General features: G+C 41.1%; 1 protein-coding gene across 4 annotated transcripts in view; it reads right to left on the reverse strand.

Moving 5' to 3' along the window:
* Nucleotides 1-20380, reverse strand: part of CACHD1 (cache domain containing 1) — a 141277-nt gene that overhangs the window by 11421 nt on the left and 109476 nt on the right. For all 4 annotated transcript variants that reach the window (XR_010474263.1, XM_065071989.1, XM_065071987.1 and 1 more), the window contains 11 exons: nt 20099-20315; nt 16870-17019; nt 15577-15810; nt 13071-13220; nt 12405-12528; nt 11817-11934; nt 9941-10109; nt 7836-7978; nt 7048-7229; nt 5337-5447; nt 1294-1416 (listed from right to left, as the gene is read on the reverse strand). Coding sequence is in view for 3 of the 4 variants with exons in the window: in XM_065071989.1 (XP_064928061.1) it covers nt 1294-1416; nt 5337-5447; nt 7048-7229; nt 7836-7978; nt 9941-10109; nt 11817-11934; nt 12405-12528; nt 13071-13220; nt 15577-15810; nt 16870-17019; nt 20099-20315 (1721 nt within the window). In the remaining variant the exon portion in view is untranslated. The remainder of the gene's footprint in view (nt 1-1293; nt 1417-5336; nt 5448-7047; nt 7230-7835; nt 7979-9940; nt 10110-11816; nt 11935-12404; nt 12529-13070; nt 13221-15576; nt 15811-16869; nt 17020-20098; nt 20316-20380) is intronic.

The following is a 20380-nucleotide window of genomic DNA, read 5'->3' on the forward strand; positions in this document are numbered from 1 at the left end:
CCATGGCAATCTGCAATGTAAAGCTCTACCTACATCATAAAGTTCTACCTATGTCCTAAAGCCCTATCTGTGTCCTAAAGCTCTACCTACATCAGCCCATGGAGGGAAAGAGCAGATTTAATTTGAAGTGATCAGCACGGAACAGATGGGACAGCAACGCTTGAGGTATACAAGGGAGTCACTGAAACTTTTAGTTGGATTTTTTTTACTGCCCCAAATTGTGATGTTGTGTTTTGTTTTGTTTTTCTTCTGAAAGATGCCATAGGAAACAGGAGAACGAGTAGGCTTGTGGTTAACCCAGAATGACTGCAGATAGAAAAAGCGGAGAGATATACTGAAAAAACCCTTAGTTGTCCCTTGGTACCTGCGAGCCTTTACGCAGGGGCTGTTAAGCATTAGATCCAGCTTCTACGTTAGAATGGTCTAACAAAACATTCAACAATATGCTTGAAATTCATCGTTTAGGGAATTTAAGAACAGAATAAAACATCTGACCCCACTGATTATGAATAGTTTTTTACTGGGGGGGGGGAAGGAATGCCAAACCAGAAATGTTTGGTTTGGTTTTTGTACACCATAAAATGTATAAAAAAATACCCAAACCAAAAGAGAAATGGGAGGATTGCAGAAAACCACTTCCTTTTCCAAATTTAAGGTTTAAAAACAAACAAAGAAACAACAATGCCCAAACCACATTGTTGAGTTACTCCAGATCCACACAGAATCTGCCCCCACGCTCCACCATGTGATTTTTGAAAAAAGGGGAAAGAGGAACTATTAAGGTACACACAGGTCAAACCAAAATTTAATACTCCCAAAGAATTCAGACTTCTTCTGACTACTGCTGTGCTACATGTTTCTGAGAAAAATATAACAAAAGTATGTATTTTTAATCATAGCTAAGATAACTAGAGATAATACGTCATTATTACATGCTCACAATAACTAAACAGGTAAAATGAAAACAAACAGAAGAGAATGGGAAGTGTGTTCATTGAATATAGAATGTTTTTTTGCCCAGGATTTCAGAGAAGTCTAAATATAACAAAAATAATAGTTAGTTATCTTCTGTAGATTGTTCACCGAGCTGATGACAGTTTGCTCTTGAATAACAAAGAAGTCCATATAATCATCATGAGAATAACAAGCACAAATTTTAGTGGAAATCAGAGAACACACGTTGAAAGTAACAGAATACTGGAATAAATTAAGTTGAAAAGTTCTTCAGGGTCATCTATTTAAAGGGAAAGAAAATAGCTTTAGATGTATATTGCCTGGAAGGAACGGCTTTACCTTATTTTGTTTCCTCCATCTTGGTTACAAACTGGCAGCAGGTCCATGAGAACTTTGTAGAAGTATCGGAGGGTGAAGTCGATGCCCATCACTGCCACCGAATGTCCTGAAGACATCTGTGTGCTGCAAAGAGGGGAGGAAAAAAAGGAAAAAGGCTCTGACACCTGCATCAATCATTAATATTTTAATTACTCGGTTCCCTACTTGAAAAGAGGACTGGCTTTTCTGGCATACAAACACCCAGCTCAAATCCAGACCTCCACGCTGAAGCTCAGTTCACCTTGCTCGTGTTTAGACGAAGTTAAAGCTGCTGTAAATGGAGAGAACAGCATCTTAACAGCATTAGGTACTTGCTGCAAATCCTGAAGCCTCTTCAACTTATATTGCACCTTATGCAACCAAACCATGAAGACAGGAGACAGCCCAGCAAGGGCCAATCCACACCCTGGAACCTTCCTCAGCTCTCACAAACACCCCTACTACCTATAGATGTTCAGTATTTAGCAACATAAATTAGGATTGAAAATTCCCCCCACAAATGATGGCAGGACACAGCTGCTGCACTCCCAGCACTCGAATCCCCACAGCCTTGGGGAGGTTCCATCCTACACAGCTCCACTTTGCTTCAGCTTCCAGTGTCGGGACCTGAATGTGAAGCTGCCGTAGATATTTTGCTAAATTCCAAAGTGTAGGAGTGATTAGGATTTTTAGCCAGAGAAAAAAAACAACCTGGCCAAGGTACAGACATGAAGGAGGTTGCCTTGCACCAGGCAACTAGGTGGTAATTAGGTGCTGCTTAACGAGCGCCGTGTTAAATGCTTCAGATCACATCCTGCGACCAGGCCAGTTATCCATACGAGCTGGAATTAAACAGGAGTAATTCACATTAAGCTGACACTGCCTCCTGAGTGCCAGGTGAGATTTAAATCCACACCACTTGACAAACGTTCTGATTCAGTATTTTTCCCCTGCGTAGGGCAACCATAAAATAAACGTTTAGGGAAGGGCAGACTGGGGGTCTCTGGGGCTGCTCACCAGCACCCGCAGCAAGAGCTGCCGGGAAGTGCAATATTTTGCCCAGACTGAAAAATGCGCTTGTGTTCCTATTTTTACACACCAGTTTGGGAATATACACAGTTGCCTTAGCAACCAACACATCAAAGACTGATAGAACAGTCTCAGGCTGATGTATGGAACTGCATTTTCTTACAGCTCTGTAAAGGCGAAAATGGGCTGATGTATGGAACTGCATCTTCTTACGGCTCTATAAAGGTAAAAATGGGTTACACTTTTAACCTTCCTCACCACCAGCGACACCACTGCAAGAGCTCTCCTGGCAGAAGCACAGTCTCAACATTTGGCTAAGAGCAAACGGGTGCTGAAAGCTCCAGATAGAAATTATATTCTATTTATGTTGTTATTTTTCCAAAACTTCCTGTTCTGCCAAGTTCCCACCTTCCCCTCAGGAGAAACACCCAGACAGTTTTGAACTAAGGTGCAAATACTCCCCGGGCAGCTGAGCATCAGAGCAGCAAGATTCTACAACAAAAGTCTCCAAATTTAATAACAGAGGCAAATAATATTTATTAGGGCCGGTTATGAAAAGGATTGTATGATGCAGTGGTGTGTAGTAGGCTGAGGCTGGACCGAATGACAAGGGAACCTGTCACACCCCCATTTCTAACACCCAAACTCTCAAAGTTGGCTTCTTGCAGCACCAAGGAGGCACAGCCAGACCCGGTCACCTCTCAAGGACACAAAATGATCAGCTCATCCTCAAACTGCAGGGCAGGCTATTTTGCACCCATGTGGGCCTTATGTTGATGGCAAAGGAGACACCTTTGACTCACTACTTTTTAAAATTTACTTTTCTAAATAATTTTATCTCTGAAGACAGAAATAAAAACATTTAGAAAAAGAAGATACTGAAAGGCACAGCTGGACTATGCACAGCAGAGGCTGCTGGCAACCCCTTGTCCACATAGAACCAACTCTGCTTACTGGACTGAAGTTAGTTTGCTTTTAAAGAGGCAGAGTGAAGATGTAGTCAAATTTAATTAGTAGATTTATAAATATAGATTCTAAAAACCCGTGTTTAATTTATTTTTAACAGCACCCATTTCATGGAGGAGGAATGGGAAAGAGAATGACAGTGAAGTAGCACAGATACATTTAACTGGATGAGATGAGGCATCAAGCTATGAAGTTACTGCTCTGTCTTAATAGACAAAAAGCCATTAGGAACGCTGTAAATGTTTTAGCTTCATTTTTAAACAATAAATCCTTCTGGTTTGCTGATGCACACTGTATTAAACAGCTTCTTGCATGAATCTTCTATTCCCAGCCTCCAAAAAAGAAATGAGAGATACATAAAACAGGATTGAGAGATGAGTGTCAGTTCCAGATAAACTAATGTTGTTATTTAAACCCACACAGCAGTTTCTAATGCGAGTGTGCCTATTAACTCTACTGATTCCTCCCCCACCCTCTTTTTTTTTTTAACTAAAACCTCTTTGGGGATTATAACCACATGTGAGTATAAGCTTTAGAGGTCATATTTACCCAAGAATCACACTCACATCTGCCAAACTTTGTTTAACCATTCTTTAATCATGTTCTAATAACCCACGTGAGCTTTAAGTTCTTAAAGCTAACTGAACCATCGCTTGCTAGATAAAAATCAGAATCATGATTAATTGCACTTCTCACTCAAGTGCTTATTTCCCTTAAGTAAATTCCTCTGAGCAGCACCATGCAGGCGTTCAGCCCGATAATACTCCTGCCAAAAAAGACAGGCAGATGTCCTGTGGTGGGAAACCCCAAACAACGCTGAGATGTCTGAGAAGAGCTGAAAAGCAGCATCCTGAGCTCTGCTGCCTTTGTCATCTGTATTTACCAGTGCAATGTTAAAAGTTACCTTTGTACTGGAGGGGTCTTAGATGGAGCATGAGCAGAAGGCACATGGCTCAGTGAGAGCCTTGGAAGAGGCTCCATGTAAAAAACAAAAGGAGTAATTACAATTTCTGGACCTTGGGAGAGCTTGTGATAGAAAGGTTCAGTACATGTTCTATAAACTGAGCTCCTATAAACAGCCTACATCCAAAACCAAACCTGAGCCTTGGGCTGGGGGCCTGGCCAGGAAGAAGCAGAACCAAAAAAGGTCTGGTCCTCAAGGAAAGGATCATTCCAGTACTGATGAGATGTTCATAGAGAGACCCACTGCACTTCTCCCGCAGGTAATATTAACTACATGATGGTCCTTTAGACATATATGGGGTTTGGATCCCAAAGGCACAGGCCGCTGTTTGCACTCTGATTTGTTTTCTGCAATCCTGTAAGGGCAGTTGAAGGTTTACAGGCTTCTCAAGTTCTTCTCACTCCTGAAAGCCCCTGTCCAGAAGTGCGGAATTAAACAGCCCAGGCAAGGAGCTCCTCTGATGTCTGGAGTATGGACAGATCTTTAATGAAAACCACCTTTGCGGACTGACCTGTTTGCAGTTCGGTAGATCTGCTTTACACCTCTTATGCCATTTCAAACATCACCTTGGTACACACAACTTCAGAAGTGTAAGTGTGAGTAACTTCAGGAAATTTAGAGATTAGCAATCTTGAGGAAAATGTACTTGACTACCAGCAGAGAGGGAACTTATCCCAAACTGCCCCCTGAAAGCGATCCCTCTCCTCTTCCTTGGTCCTTGTCTTGCACACACAACATAGCAGCTCATGTTCATCCAGGAGCACACTCTCATAGAATCAATTGTCATGAATCAGCCCTTTTTTTCTATATACTGTTATTATTCGTATATCAATAAAGCTACAGAATATAAACTATACACATAACATGGATTTTTCAGTGTTTCAACATACTATTGCCACTGTCTACACAAGGTTATATCACACTTCATCAAAAGCACTGTAAAACCAGGTTTGGTTTTCAGTTCTGGAACACATGGGAGTCAGCCAGCATGTTCCTCTCCTACCCAGAGCACATCTGGATAACTGACATTATTCTTACTTGACACAAACCTCAAAACACCATTTACCTGGAAGAATGGACAGTGTGACTGATGGTGACGACGTAGCCTGCCCCTCCAACGTCTAAGTAAGGACCAGTAAAGGTAATTAGTCCTGGGTTAGCCACTGCATGCAAGTACCTGAGGGCAGCCAAAAGAAACTCATAATTACTGCAAGCTTTAAGGCAGTATCCTAGATTTTTCAGAAACACAAACACTGAATTCTGCACACTGGGAACAATGTGCTACCAAATGAAAGTTTCTTAACATTAAATGAGTACGTAAGTGTGATTAGGACCCAGACCTTAACCAGACTTGCTCAATGAATGGTTCTTCAGTACATACAAATGCATTAAAAAAGCTCAATTTACTTCTTCACTGAATACAAGAGATGGCATTTTAGACATTTTTCCCCAGAACAACACATGACTTAGTGCCGGCGAAGGCTCAAACTCAAAGCAAACACTGGCAAAACCATTACATTGCAAAGGCAGCAGAAAGGATGTCCTGCAGGCAGAAATCACACATGCAAATCTGGAAAGATGTCAGAAAGTGGTTACGAATTACAATTGCTTTTAAAACTTACTGTTGACAATGTCAAATATCTTCTTACTGTCATGAAAATTTGAAAGACATTCCAACTGCTGGGAAAACTTCTGTGTATGAAAAAGCTATTACTTTGCTTTCCAGTGTACTAACCTCAGAGTCTGGACTGCACTGTGGAAGTGACAAAATTCTACTTTTTTACTAGCGCTTTGCTTGCATCTTCTTTCCAAAACACTGCCATTTGGCTTTATATATTAAAAACAAAAAAAAGGACACTATAGCATGCTATATATGGAGGCTTTTTCATAACCATGGTTTGTGCAAAACAGTGAAGTGTAAAAGCAAGAAAAAACCAAACCAAAACAAGCAGGTCCTCCCAAAACTAATAATGAAAATAATTTGAGACCTTTTTTAAATGGAAACAAGGGATTGTAAAAGTGCATTCAGTTCGTTTACAACGTGAATGCACCTTGTTTATCTCGCTACAAAAAACAAGAGCAAAATTTCATCATCTTATCTGTCAGCAAAAGCATGAATAAAAACAATAAAGGAAGAAAACCTGAATAAAAGCCCATCAGTAGCTATGGCAATGATTTTTTCAGCTGGTGGGTTGGGACCTGGCTCTGGCTCGTGCCTTTGGCAGCGTCAGGATGCAGCAGCACCTGCCCGGATCCTGCCCACACGACCAACTCAGCTCCACAGCGCTCGCCTGCCTCATTTGTAGATATATTTGTAACGTACACAAATATTTTCCCAAATCAGATACTAGTGCATAATTAATAGGGCACAGTCAAACCAGCAAATTCCTACTCTAAATTATCAAGGAAATCTGCTGTAAACAAGAAGATTAAAACATTAACAACCAAAAATGGCACAGGAAGTTGAAAACGCTCCCGAATTAGCTAATCCCTGAAGGGGATACTAATTTTCTGAATATTTATATTCCCATCTGCCACAACAGGGATATGAGACAGAAACTATCACTTAAAATAAAAAGGGTTGAAATTAGAAACAATACAGGTTTTAACTGGCTTTATTTAAGCACTGAGCCTTTCACCCACCAAGAAAATATTTCTAGTTAAATAGTTTATAGCTGGACATAAAAATAAAACAGGCTATGAAATCGATACCAAATATTTTCTTTATTGCCCTCCAAGATTATCCAAAGCTTTGGGAACAGTACCCTAAAACTCACCATTGTCTCCTGGTGGGATCAAATGCTTTGTCCATGAGGGAACCGGGGTAAATTCGGAGCACCCCATTGGGGGTTGCTATGTAACGGCGCACAATATAACTGTTCAGGCTACTCATTTCCATTTGTGTCATCCATTCATCTGTGACGTGACTGGTAGCCATTACTTCATTTCTGACAGAGAACTGCAAAACAAAGGCAGACCTAGCAGGGTTCCTCTAAGACTTGCATGAGAAGATAATAAGCCGCTCGCGGGGTTTCCTAAAGAGCCATCGAAGATCATCTAAACTCAATTACTTGTTTAAAGTCGTCTCACACCAGACAGATCTGGCACATTCCAAGCAAAGGAAAAGCTTATTATAATGAAATATTATTGTCATTATCTCTGCGGCTTTTAGCATTTGCTTTTTTACTTCACGTAAATATAAAAACTGCCCTGCTTGCACACAAAATAGAAATTTCTCATTTATATGCCTAAGAACACAAAGGTATTTCTGCTAAGAACTTACTGCAGCTTTAATTTTTCTAGTGCTCATTTCAATAGCTACTTATGAACAAACTCCCCCCCTCTTAGGGAAGAAACTCCCTCCCCTCTTCTCTCCAGTCTTCCAGGCTCTGAAGCCCATGGCCACCACTCCAGGCGTGGGGACATCCCTCCAAACCACCGCTCCGTAACCCTACGAGCATCAGGAGATGGATATTTCAGGTCCTCCCCCCCGGATGCAGGTGTAGGACATGAGGAACCCAGGGTCTCCAGGGCTGCCCAGAGCGGGCAGCACCGAGGAACACACCTTGAGGCCGGGGTTGGCGATGAGGCGCGTGTTGTCGCTGAGATAGGCCGTGTAATGCTCCACCATCCGCTTTGTCTCGGGCTGGCTGAGATGTTCGTACGGAGAGGAGAAGCTGCCTGCAGAGAGCATGACTGTAGGGCTTTCTGAAAAGAAGCAAATACGGGAATGTTATGGACAAAGAATTGCACGTGTCAGTATGCAAAGTGCACAGCTCCTTCAGGTCACGGGCGGACTGCAAGAAAGGGTGGAAAATGTGAAGTTTTTCACTCAAAATGGAGCGCTGACCAGCACATCTCACCTCCCCAGGCACTGACAAAACTTACATTGCACATGAACCACCTTTCTTGCTTCAAAATACAGAAGTCACAAAGTTAGTCCACTTGCTCTGATCTCCATGGGTTATTTGGTAATTTTAGTGCCCTTGTTCTCAAAGTCTAAACAACCTCAACACTACTGTTTTTCAAAAGATTACAGAAGCTGTTTGCCCTTAAAAAAAGACTTAATGCTAAAGAAGAAATTACTTACCCATGTTTAGGTTGGATACAGCAGAGGAAAACAAAAATGAGCACTTTCAATTACAGATAATGAACAAACGGAGAACTACAAGTGCAGAGGGGGAGCTTACCAATAAATGTGTGGCTGTCTGGGGTAATTTCCAGAACAGACCAGAAAGTAAACTCTCCTTGTGCAAAACTGCAATACCAGAGAGCTTTTCCTTTTGAAAAAACGATGATGATGCAGGGCTGGAGGATGAGAATAATGCCTTTTCTGAATATTTGACCCATGGAACCTAATTTCCCCATGTGTAATGGTCTCCAAAGAAAAAAATTCACCAGAGTATGTGAAGTGTTCTGCTTTTATTCACATTCCTCTCAAACACATCACCATACATCCAGCAACCATATGTACTGCAGTCATCACTCACGAACTTCTATTAGAGCCCTTCATCTGCTTCCCAGACCAAATATTCTGATGTGATTGCATTTTGCTTTGCATGAAGTTTTTCCACTTGTCAGCTTAGTACCGCGTTCTTTGGATATTTTCCATTTATATCTTGTCTTTCTGGATATCAGATAATGAAGACTAGGCACCACATTAAAGAAAGAAAAAAACCTATATTTTAAACAATTGGCAAAGCAATTTCCATAGGTTTGTCAAGTTCCTCCATAACTCCTCCAATCTAATCTCACTTAGTTATTTGTGGCAGTGCAATATAGCTAAGAAAATATCCCAACTGTGCTGCTAATCCATCCATAAGACCTTCAAACCTTGCTACAAACAAAAGCACTTAATTCAGAACTTCTTATAATACAGCATAAATTTTAGCAAAACCCCCATGACTAATATTTCAACACGAAAGCTTGCAACTTACGATGCTTATATAAAAAAATCTCTATGTTCTTAGAATATACTATGTTTTTTAAGTTTGCTATCCCTTCCAAATACACTAGAACTTACACTGCCATGGAGACTCTCCCTCTTTCCAGTATATCTGTGCAACTCCTGAAATCAGTCAGGTAGAACAGAATCAACTTAGCTTATGAAAAGCAGATACGTGTCAGTGAGCCGAGAATTTTGAATCAGGTAAGGGAGGTCTGGAAACCATCACAGCACAGGAGTTCACAGTTTCCCCCAACAGACGTAACTCCTGACTTCACATGAGCGATGCTATTAAATGGTTCTGGCAGTGAAAAACTTGCATCAGTCAAAAAGTAATCCCGCACAACTGGCCGGGACTTCATCCTACTTACGTTACTTGTTAATAAGCTGCTTTACAGCCAAGAGAACAGAACTTTGTTTTAAGGTTGCTGAGACATCTCCCACCCCCGCTTCACTCTCTGGGAACTCGAGCAAGGCTCATGGTGCATTTCTCTCTTATTTTGATGAGCAATCCCACTGTGTTCACTCATGCAAGTGTTCACCCTTGGGCAGTGTAGCTGTGATCAATGAAATGCTCTGAGAGGCTATTAGAAAATCAGCCTTGGAAACAAAAGCCTCTCAAGAGGAGAGTATTTCCAGGGTTTCGTGAGAAGAGTTTTACTTTCAGCTGCCACAACTCTGCAGAAAGACGCAGGAGGTCAAGAGGAACAGCAAGAAAGCTTTACCTAAGGTCGCCAGCTGCTTGAAGTGCAGGCAGGCGTTGGGCTGGCCCAGCAGATCCAGTCGGTGATACAAGAGCTTGCTGCTGGGGACAGTGTTGAGATTCTTCAGCTGCTTAACAGGTATTTCTGGCTGTATCACCACAACACACAGAATAAAGGATGTGTCCTGGACCTGAAAGACATGGGCATGTCATCAAACAAACAAAAAGGGTGGAGGAGTTACAGAACTTATTTTTTATTTGGCATTCACTCTCTTTTCTTTAACCACTCATCCCATCCAGTTCTGGAAGGTGGTATCACGCTTTGCCATGCTCTCAAGGATCATAATTCCCACTCTCTCTCAAAACAGACAACTCTTTTTCAAAGCAGCTAATACACGGACTTAATCCCACAGAAAACAGAGAGAACAACTGTGCAGATAAAACTTTCAAGCCGTGTTGGTGTCTATGCAGGATACAAATACTTGTCTTCAGTGCTCTGATTACTGCAACTCAGTCCCACCAGCCACATTCCAGTCTGTAACCGTTGTGTATGGACCAGAGCTGTATTAAAAATACTTTTCCATAGTGTATGCACAAATATTTAGTTTTCAGGAAAAAAGAATGCATTAAGACCTTAATTTTGTTGCTCAATTAGCAATAATTTCTAACACTGTTTTGTGGATACTTTTTGAAGTGTTATTAACAGAGGAGAGATTTCAGGTGCAGAGTTGATAAAACACACTGGTATTCCCTTTATGAAGAATACAGACAAATTAACTCTCAAAAATAAGATTTTATCATTACCACTCTTAATTGTGCGCTGCGTGTGTCACATGCTTTACTGGTTTGTATATTTTAAGTATCTTATAGTACATCAGACTAGCAAAACCTGGAGTTACCCAGCTGCTCTGCAAGGGTGTTTGATATTTAATGTAGCATTACAACATTAGAAAATTAGCTCCAGACGCCCTCCTACGTGAAGTTCTGTTACACAATGACAGATTTAATCTCTTAAAAACTGCTCAGCTTAATCTTTTCGGTTGGATTTAACTTAATACTGTGAAATGATCCACAAGTACCCTCCTAAGTTTGTTGGCACAAAAAAGTAGCCAATTATTTCTGACATCAGAGAAAATCACCTGGATTATATTGACCTTTACATTCCATTTTAATCCCTGGGTCAAGATTAGTGTTCAGATATGTTAAACTGAAGAAAGGAAGACTGCTGCTAGAAGCACTCTTAAAGCTCTTACAACTGGGAATAAAGCCTGTTGCAAACACATCGTACTCTGTTTCAATGAAAGCTCCGATATAACTAATGTTTGTAAGAAAGGTGTTAAATTACAGAAAACACCATTAGTGGCTGCTGATAAAGTTCTGAGAAAAAGATCAGAATGAGAAACTGACATTTTCCCAATTATATTCATTAATGGATTGTACTACTCTACCCCTCATATAACAGTATTAAGTAAAGAATGACTTCATGATGAACACCACCTCAGCCCTGTACTCAAACATGGTTTCTGTAAGTATTTATGTGTCATCTGCCTTTCAGTGTGACATCCAGACCGGGATAGATTTACTTCCATTGGGAACGCACGAATATAATCTCTATGTGACTGTACATTACATCTGTCTTATGAAATGAGTCCCTTGCTGAAGCAAGGACACAGACATGTGCATACAGACACATCTCTGAAGATGACATGGTAAAAAAACTGAAATGGCAATTTCACTGGTTCACCCCTGTAACAAAAAAACCCACAGTCATGCGGTTTCTGAGTAATTCAAACCTTTCGTACTTCAACATATAGCAATACTTCACTATATTCAATGTACTCTTCAATATATGAACTTACTCTAAGTCATCCTGCAACAGTGTCACCTGAAGTCCTTACCATTTTCCAGGCATAGCTGACATTGTAGGCTTCTTTCCCAATTTCTCTCAGTTTGTTTACATGCCAAGACAGTGAGGAGTTCACAGGAACCGTAATGATCTGGCTGCCCAGGGGAATGCTATATTGGCAAATAAAACATACAGCATTTTATTAGACGCCGAGAAAGCTCTTACACGAAACCTATCTACTGTACATTTATAAAAATATCATAAGATATGAAGAGACTGTTATCAGTCTCAGGTGAAGAGAAAGCGTATATATGCTGAAAATGCACTTGTGTACCTCCACCCTTTAGTTAAAACACACACTTGGATTAGACAAAGGATAAAGAAAAACCCAGACCAAACGCAGGAAAAGAGGGAGATTAGAAAGAGCATCACCCGGCTCAGCTGTAGAAACCACTGAGTACACCAGATGGCAAAACGAAGAAAGTTGGAGGAAAAAACAAAGCAGAACTGTTGTGGTGCGGAGGAAATCCGTCCAAGTATCCAAATAGTGTTGGAAAAGGAACTTTACCTTATATTCCCTTAAAACACTTCTAGTGCCCTAGGACTGCTAATGTTTAGACCTGCAACTCAGATTTCTTACCTAAGGATGTTCTGGCGCACCAGCTCAAATTTCGGAATGTTCTCGTAATGGATGATATCTGTGTGGAGCGGTGGCTCAGACAGCAGGTACGGCCTGGTAAGGGATGGGTGCATAAGAGTGTATCCTAAAAAATAAAGACACCAATCCATACATTGAGTGCATTATAAAAACTGAGCCCAGGGTGAATATTCATAGGAAAGAAAAAAAAAATACACTAACTCCATACAGTTTTGCAAAAGCTTAACAAATGTCAGTGAACAAGCAATATTATCAAAGAAGTTGCAAATGAAGAACTAGATAAGTCACAAATGAAAGACATCTCGAAGAATCAAGAAATAAAAAGAGGTTGGGACCAGAGGAAAAGAGCTAAACATACATATACACCGGTTTTTACAGAAAACCTCAATGTCACACATGTTGAACATCTCAACAGCAAGTAAGCATTTCCACATCAAAACTCCAGCACGGAATTTTCAAGTCATGAATCCACCTACAGTCCCCTGCAACTCTCGGGCAAAACTAACCAAACAATGTGCGATTAATCTTTTAATAAATATTATCATTCATTACATATAGACTATTTAGTGACATGAGAATTAAGAGTTTCCTTTTGATGGTTAATGACCTCAATGGGACTAGAAGAGATCATCTGAGCCAAAAATTTACCTTTATTATCAATGAGGAAAGTGTAGGAACCCAAGGAGTCTTGATAATAGGTGACGTCTTCCAAGATATATGCAAGATTAACGTCTACTCCAACAATCCCAAGGAGCAGGTTCCCAAAGTAACACGGTTTACTTACAGTCATTATCAGGCCTTAGAATGAGAGAAATAACACAAAACCATCAGCAATAATGCCTAGTTAATTATTTTTAGAGGAAGCAGAGCACGCACTTTGCCATTTCAACATGTTATACAGTTAAATTTTATATAGTATTCCTTGCTAGAATATGGACAAAAATTGGCACACCTGCAGGGAAGCCAAGCAGCTTATCTGTTGTCTGTCTTCTTTTAGCCATTCTCGCTAATTAATGTCTGTATTTCTGATAGTGACCTAAGGTACATTTAATCTATTTATTAAAATATATACCACAATCAACATTTTGAGGGTCTTTTTCAGTCTACAAGTCGATGCCTTGCAGATAAGAAATGCATTTGCATGAAAAGCCAAGATAGTGCTTTTTGTTCCTTTAACATCATTTAAGGCAATTTTGAAAATAGGGGGAGGAGGGAGGAAGAGAATTTGTACTTGTAGAGCAACAAGAGGGGTGAACTATAGCTCATTTAATTGAGAATATTAAACCTCCTCTGCCTAACTAAATCCCAGTATGATCACTTGTCCTGGGAATCATACCCATAATTGCACAATGGTTTGAGACGCATCTTGTGCCTGAGGTGAGAACTCTCAGTAATACCTTATTTCTCTTAGTTTCTACACCACTGCTATTTGGAAACTCAGTGACTGTTTTCCTTCAAACCAATATAAAACTCATTTGCATGCATAAGCTTTTAAGTACACTTCAATATTTATGGAAGACAAAGCTCCTCTATTGCACCATTTCTAATCCTTCTGTTGCTCAGATTTTCCATTATGCTCAGATATGACTTTGTGAGAGACTAATAACACAGCCTAATTACTGAGGTTAGGAAATGCAGAAAGTAACAAGCACCCTGACTCAGAAGAGATTTGCTCAGGAATAGTCTTTGTTTTGGGACTCAACACACAAGGCAAATGTGCAACCTGAACTCAGCAGCCCTTGAAAACTCTTCAGCATAACCCTCAACTTCTCCAACGCACTGGCCAAACTAAGGACACGCAAAGGATCCTCCTGCAGTGCACAAATTAAACTGATTTCTGCATTCCTACATATGTGTCATCTTATATAAACAGGCTTGTACGCTCCCAGAAGTCTCTTTTGGTATCTACACCTTTAGTCTCTCCATTACTGGATGCAGTGGTGAAATGAGGTAAAATTGAACACACACTGTTTGGTAACATGGCATCTAGTTTTTAAGTAAAAGGGCAGATCCATGCAGCTTCCCACCATGTCAGCATAAACTAGAAACTGATGGGAAAACCAGACTGCAGACATCTGCTGCATTAAAATATTCTTCAGGATGCATTCACAGTCTATGGAAAAAATTGTCACCAGGCTTCCATTAAACTCAGTGTATCCCTCACTCCAGCCTCGAGTTGCACCAGGGGAGGTTGAGGTTGGATCTGGGGAACAATTTCTTCCCCAAAGGGCTGTTGGGCATTGGAACAGGCTGCCCAGGGCAGTGGTGAAGTCACCACCCCTGGAGGGGTCAAACAGACAGGAGATGAGGTTCTCAGGGACATGGGGTAGTGGCAGTGTTGGGTTAATGGTTGGACTTGATAATCTTAAAGGTCTTTTCCAACTAAAATGATTCTGTGATCACCAGCCCGCTCAGGTTTCCTCTACCGTTCTGTGCTGGGGACAGAGCAAGAGTGCTGAAGCTAACAGAAGAGCTGAGGAGAGCAAATCTTGGACAATATTCAATAATCTCTCTTTGTGCCATTTGTTAAGCCCCCTCTTTACACGGGTCTGACTGCCAGTGTCCGGCAGCCCCATCCTTACAGACCTGCATCACGGAATTGGTGCTAAACCAGTTGTGAAAAGCCACAGCTTGGGGTGCAAACAGAGAAAAGGGGAACAGCAGCAGGAAGGGTGCCTCCACGGTCATGTGCGTGGCTCCGCAGGGAAGGGAGGCTCCAACAATAACAACTTTTTCTCTCCTCTGCTGCGTGGTCTGTGCAACCCCCTGAGTCCACCTGTAAGACCTCCAGACAGACAGAAGGACTGAAATAATGAACCCTGCAACAGTGCAGCATTGTCGGGGCTGTCAATTCAACATGACAAGATTGCTTCCCTCAAGTACATGGCACTTCCCTCCACAAATTAAATTATGGATGTTGTACACATGTAAGAACAAATTTCACCCCTGAGAATCCAGTCGGAATCTATCTATTCCTTTCCTTATTACCACTGTTTTTCATAACCAGATCTTCTGCAGATAAAAAACCTACTGACACGAAAGGCTAATTTGCCTTGGGAACACACCTAAAAGCATCACCTCATAAGACCACATGTAAGCAAAAAGGAACCTAATATCTGACATTTTTATACCTAAATTCAGTGTAAGCACTTACCATCTCCCATTTCATCTGAGAAAGGGAGGCTGAAGACCGCCTCATCAATCATTCGGTTGGGGAGGTTTGTGTAGAATCGGCCAACTGTGGTCTCCAGGTTACTCAGCTGGTTTAGGACCATCATGCTCCCCTTGACCACGGGCAGGGCTGTTCGGTCTGGCACCCCGTACTTCACTGAGTTCTGCTCTGCCAGGTCTCGCAGAAAGGCCAGTTCCTTCAAACCTGTCACCCCCTCTGAAACAGAGACACGAGAAATAGAAGGAGCTTATTTTCCATCAAGACTTCTGCATCTTACTCCAAAGTGATGTCAATAAAAACAAAATGATACACATGCTGTACTGTAGGACTGAATATACTATTTAGGCAACAAGGTAAAGTGATGAAAGACTTGTATCATTTTAAGAGAAGTAAATACCTAGTTCAAAATTTACTAAGATTGCCTTCACATGCTGCTGCACGATGCAAAAATTCAATGTGCTGTTCACATCACCACTTTAAACAAAGATCTTCTAAAAAAGACTTAGGTGACCCATAAATCCACAGGACAGCTCTTTGGTCTCCACCGGTGGCTGCTCCACACACAGGACCAGAAGCGTATTGTACACCTCTGGAGATAGCAGGCTTTGTTATTTAGCTTAAACATTAAAGCTTCACATTTTACATAAGTCTCAGGCTCAATTCCTGCAGACAAATCTAATACTTTTGTACATACTATGTCTCAAATGAGTATTTAAATTTGCAGCCAAATGATACATTGTCTTCCTTGCCTAGAGTCTAGGTGCAGTTTTTAGTAACACAACATACAGCCTTCTTACTAAAAATGCTGCGTTGAAAAGGCACAGGATGCCAAACTACTCTGTGTGTGATCTTCATATTTAACTTCACTCCTAGGTTGGGTCCTAAGTTATCAAAGCACTTCAGATTACATTTGACGTTGGCTCATGACTGAAATAAAAGCCCTTCTGCTGCACCAGGAAAAACAGGCAGTGTCAGGAAGGGTGACAGTTGCAATTGTTATCAAATTTAATTCAGTCTGGTTGCCACTAGGCAATTTAAGCAATAATACTTTATATCCTGAGCAGCTGCACTGTGATATATAAGCATATAGTGGGGGCATATAATTTCACACACCAAAGAGAGAACATCTGGATGCAGCCTCTGGATTACACCGGCCAAAACCCATTAGCGAACTGCTCCCAATAAGGCGTGGAATTACATTTGGATGAGCTCAATAAAAGAGCTGTACAACGAAAGGGAATTTACATCCACTGGAAATACAAAAACATTTCTCACCGTTCATAAGCGCGTAAGTAAGAATCATTACTGAGTTATTGAGGAAACTGTTTTCTTCATTGATGACACGTAGAGTGGCCTTTTTATCATCTTCCGAGGAATCTTTTGATGTAATCCCAGCCGAGAGATAAATTATGACCATATCGGTATCTAAAAAGAATTATATAGCGAGAGAGCAGAAAGTGCATTAGATTTTTAACTCGGGAAAGTCGTGGTAAGGGCCCCTACATCTGCTTACAACTATATACTGCCAACGGCTTCATTTGTGAGATTCACAGGAATGTACGATGGACAAACACACTGCAGTTTCATGAATTACATCCTTCATTGTTAAACTTCTATTCACATTGTTTAAGAAAGATCTGTTGGATCTGGTGCCTACCAGCCACCCAGAAGCACCATGGCTTGTTTCTCCTGAGCAAACCCCACAGGCATCTTCTGGCCCGGCTGCAACCAGGCAGGAGCGTGGGAGACACTCTAAATCCACGGAGAGGGTTTAACAAAAGCGAAAAAATAAATGCAAGTTTTGTCTGCTGACCCACTGTTCTTCTCCTGTCCTGCAACTCTACAGAGCAGAGCTGCGCTGCATCTGATGGTATTTCCTACATGAACAGTGTGTGGTGCCTTCCCAGCCGTCACTGCTGCAGCTGGTGCTGGTGGTCACAGGACCCTCCTCATCCTCCCTTCCAGCAACATCTGCCTGTGCGATCCAATCAGCCTTGCAGCAGCACGGTGGCGGGTATCCCACAAAAGCCCCTGAAAAAGACCTTTTTTCCCCGCTGTGGTTCAGTCCCGGCCTCGCAGGGCAGTCGCTGGAGGACACAGCGGGAGGAAAAGCACCCGATGCCTTCGCGTGGCACAGGCTGGAGAATAACGCTTGAGAAACGTGACGCAGCACATCGCTGTTCCTCATCGGCTCCTTTCCCAGGGAGCCGAACACGTTTTTCAAGCTGAGCATGTTCTTGGTAAACGGCCTCAAAGCCTTTGAACACGTAAATTCAAATAATTGTTACACACCATCCTGTTTCATCATATTATATCTCAGTACTAGAAGTGGTTTATGCATGTCATTAAGACACTTGTAGGGATCATACAACACCATATAATCCCAAGCACACGAGGTTAGTTGGTTATACACCATCTTTGTTGTCTCATCTGTTTTTTTTGTGGTTTTGCTGTGGGATGTTTTAGATAGGTACGAATGCTTTTACTTGTGTGTTTTGTCATCATACTTGTAAAGAATTCCGACCAGATTCAGCTTTTGATACAAACAGGCTAAGAGGAGCTGTTAATTTTAGGGGAATTTCTGCCCCCCCTCCTTTTTTTTAAACAAGCTTTAAAGCTAGGAAAAAAAGCAAAGCCAAGTATTAATACAGCTTTGGCTGTAGTTTAAGGAAAATTGTGTTTCCTAGGCTACAGTACAGCTATTATATACTGCAGGCAAGCCTGATGCTGCAGACTAAAAGCTTTGCAAGCAGGACTAACATAAGACAGTCCTAAGTCTGCACTGGGGATCAGTGCTGAACAGGTTTCATCATTAAACAGCTGATCATCCTACGCTATTTGATAGACTACACTTCAACAGCAGAAAATGGCCCTTATATTCAGTGTATCATTACTGCACCCATCAATAGTGTGTGTGTATAATATACTCATACACTGCAATTTTTAATTTTTTTTTTAATATATATGCGCACACATACACACTCTACCTATTTAATCAGAGTGTTTTCAGGGAATGTTGGTACTCATTGGCAGGAAATTCCGATGTGTTCAGCAGCACAATTCTTCCACCTCCTACCAGTCATTTCCTCCTCAACTCTTTCAGTGTGAATTCAGGAGTGAGGTCGTATCTCAAAAACTTCCCCGACACACCCACACATTGTTCTCCAGGAACAGGATGTTAGAAAATTAGCAGTGAAATGAATTATATTTTTTTCTAGGCTTATTTTTCTTTTTTAGAAAGATAAAAAGATTATTTACACAAAAATGAGGCATGTTCTATAAACATCCTCTTCTCAAACCTAATGCATCTTGCCCTATGAATTCTGAAGTTCGCTGTATACACGTTAGGTCTTCAAAATCTTTAACACTTAGAGAAAACCTAAATCCAAAGCATTTGCCTTTTAACTTTCTGTACTTGTGCCCTAAAAATAGTTGTTTGGTATGAAACCTAGTAAAAGTATGTGTTTTCACATCAACGAAGAACGACAAAACATTCTAATCCTAATACACAAACAGTGCCAAACAGAAAAGATCCATAGGAGGCTGCTGCAAGACTCTATACAGCTGATGTTCTTGGAATAACTACTGATGATTAATGCACCTTATCCCAGCCAGATTCAGCAGTGCTGGATTTTCTTGTTTTGATGTTTTATTTTCATCATTTTGCTAGAGGATGATAAAAACCTGCCCTTGACAAGCCATCTTTCAGCTGAGCAGTGTACAGTCAGATAAGAGCTTCACTCCATCTATAGCCTAAAGTTCAGAAGTTGGCTGAACCTTTAATATTGAAGGCATCATTTTATAAACTGAAGGAGTCACATGAAGTAGGAGCACATCTTAGTCTTTGCAAAGCACTTTCATCCCTGGGATTTTCTTTTTCACTTTCTTCTGTTCTGAGCTGGTGAAGAATTTGCATCTGTTGGAGCAGGCACAGGACGAAGCAACGGGAATGGGAACTCCCGATCTTGGGAATGGGAAGGAGAAAGCCCATAATCCACGCACCAAAATTCAGGAGGTTATTCTATGACGAAGGACAATTCAAGCCAGGCCAACCTCACATTGCATAAAATTTCACCCAAAATTGGTATTCTCAAAAACCCCTTTTCGCTGAAAAGCATGGGCCACTTCCATAGGATTCCAGTTGGGTGAATTACCCACATATTTATGTTTTGGCAATAAGTCAATGAACCTGGAGCAACAGCAATTGTCATTAAAAGGACACCTCTCCACACACATTTGGGAAATAAGTCAGCTATCAAGGCAATCCAATCCCGCAATTCCATATTATCATTCGAAAGAAAGTCAGCAAGTGAAATAAATTAAAAGGCAACGGCCATATTCAACAGCTGCTCATGCTGATTCCAAATCAAGTAAATGCTACTTAATAAAGTAATATGCTTTTTTTTAATATTCAAGACATTACACTCTGTCAAAGTGAGAATCTCAAGTAAGAAAACATTTGCAAGCCTCAGAAATAATCAGGATTGCACAACGAGGGACTTACTTCCTTGGAGTCTGGTGCCATTGTTTGTATTTCGGATCAACTGGAAAGCCTTTTGAAATCCCAGGGCGTGCTGCGTGGGGCTGTCAGATGACTTGATACTGCTAACGAAGGTGGACATCTTCCTTTTTGTCTCACTAGTGGCAGGAGACAGAAACGTCTTATAGCACTGATCCAGCGAGCAGGTTCTTGCTGTGTCTGCCACGGTTAACACTGAGATCTTGAAAGAGAAGAAACTATATTGGATTACCTTGCCATTTATAATTCTTTACGCGCTGATATAGA

The sequence above is a fragment of the Columba livia genome, chromosome 8, assembly GCF_036013475.1.
Source record: "Columba livia isolate bColLiv1 breed racing homer chromosome 8, bColLiv1.pat.W.v2, whole genome shotgun sequence".
In the NCBI taxonomy this organism is placed as follows: domain Eukaryota; kingdom Metazoa; phylum Chordata; class Aves; order Columbiformes; family Columbidae; genus Columba; species Columba livia.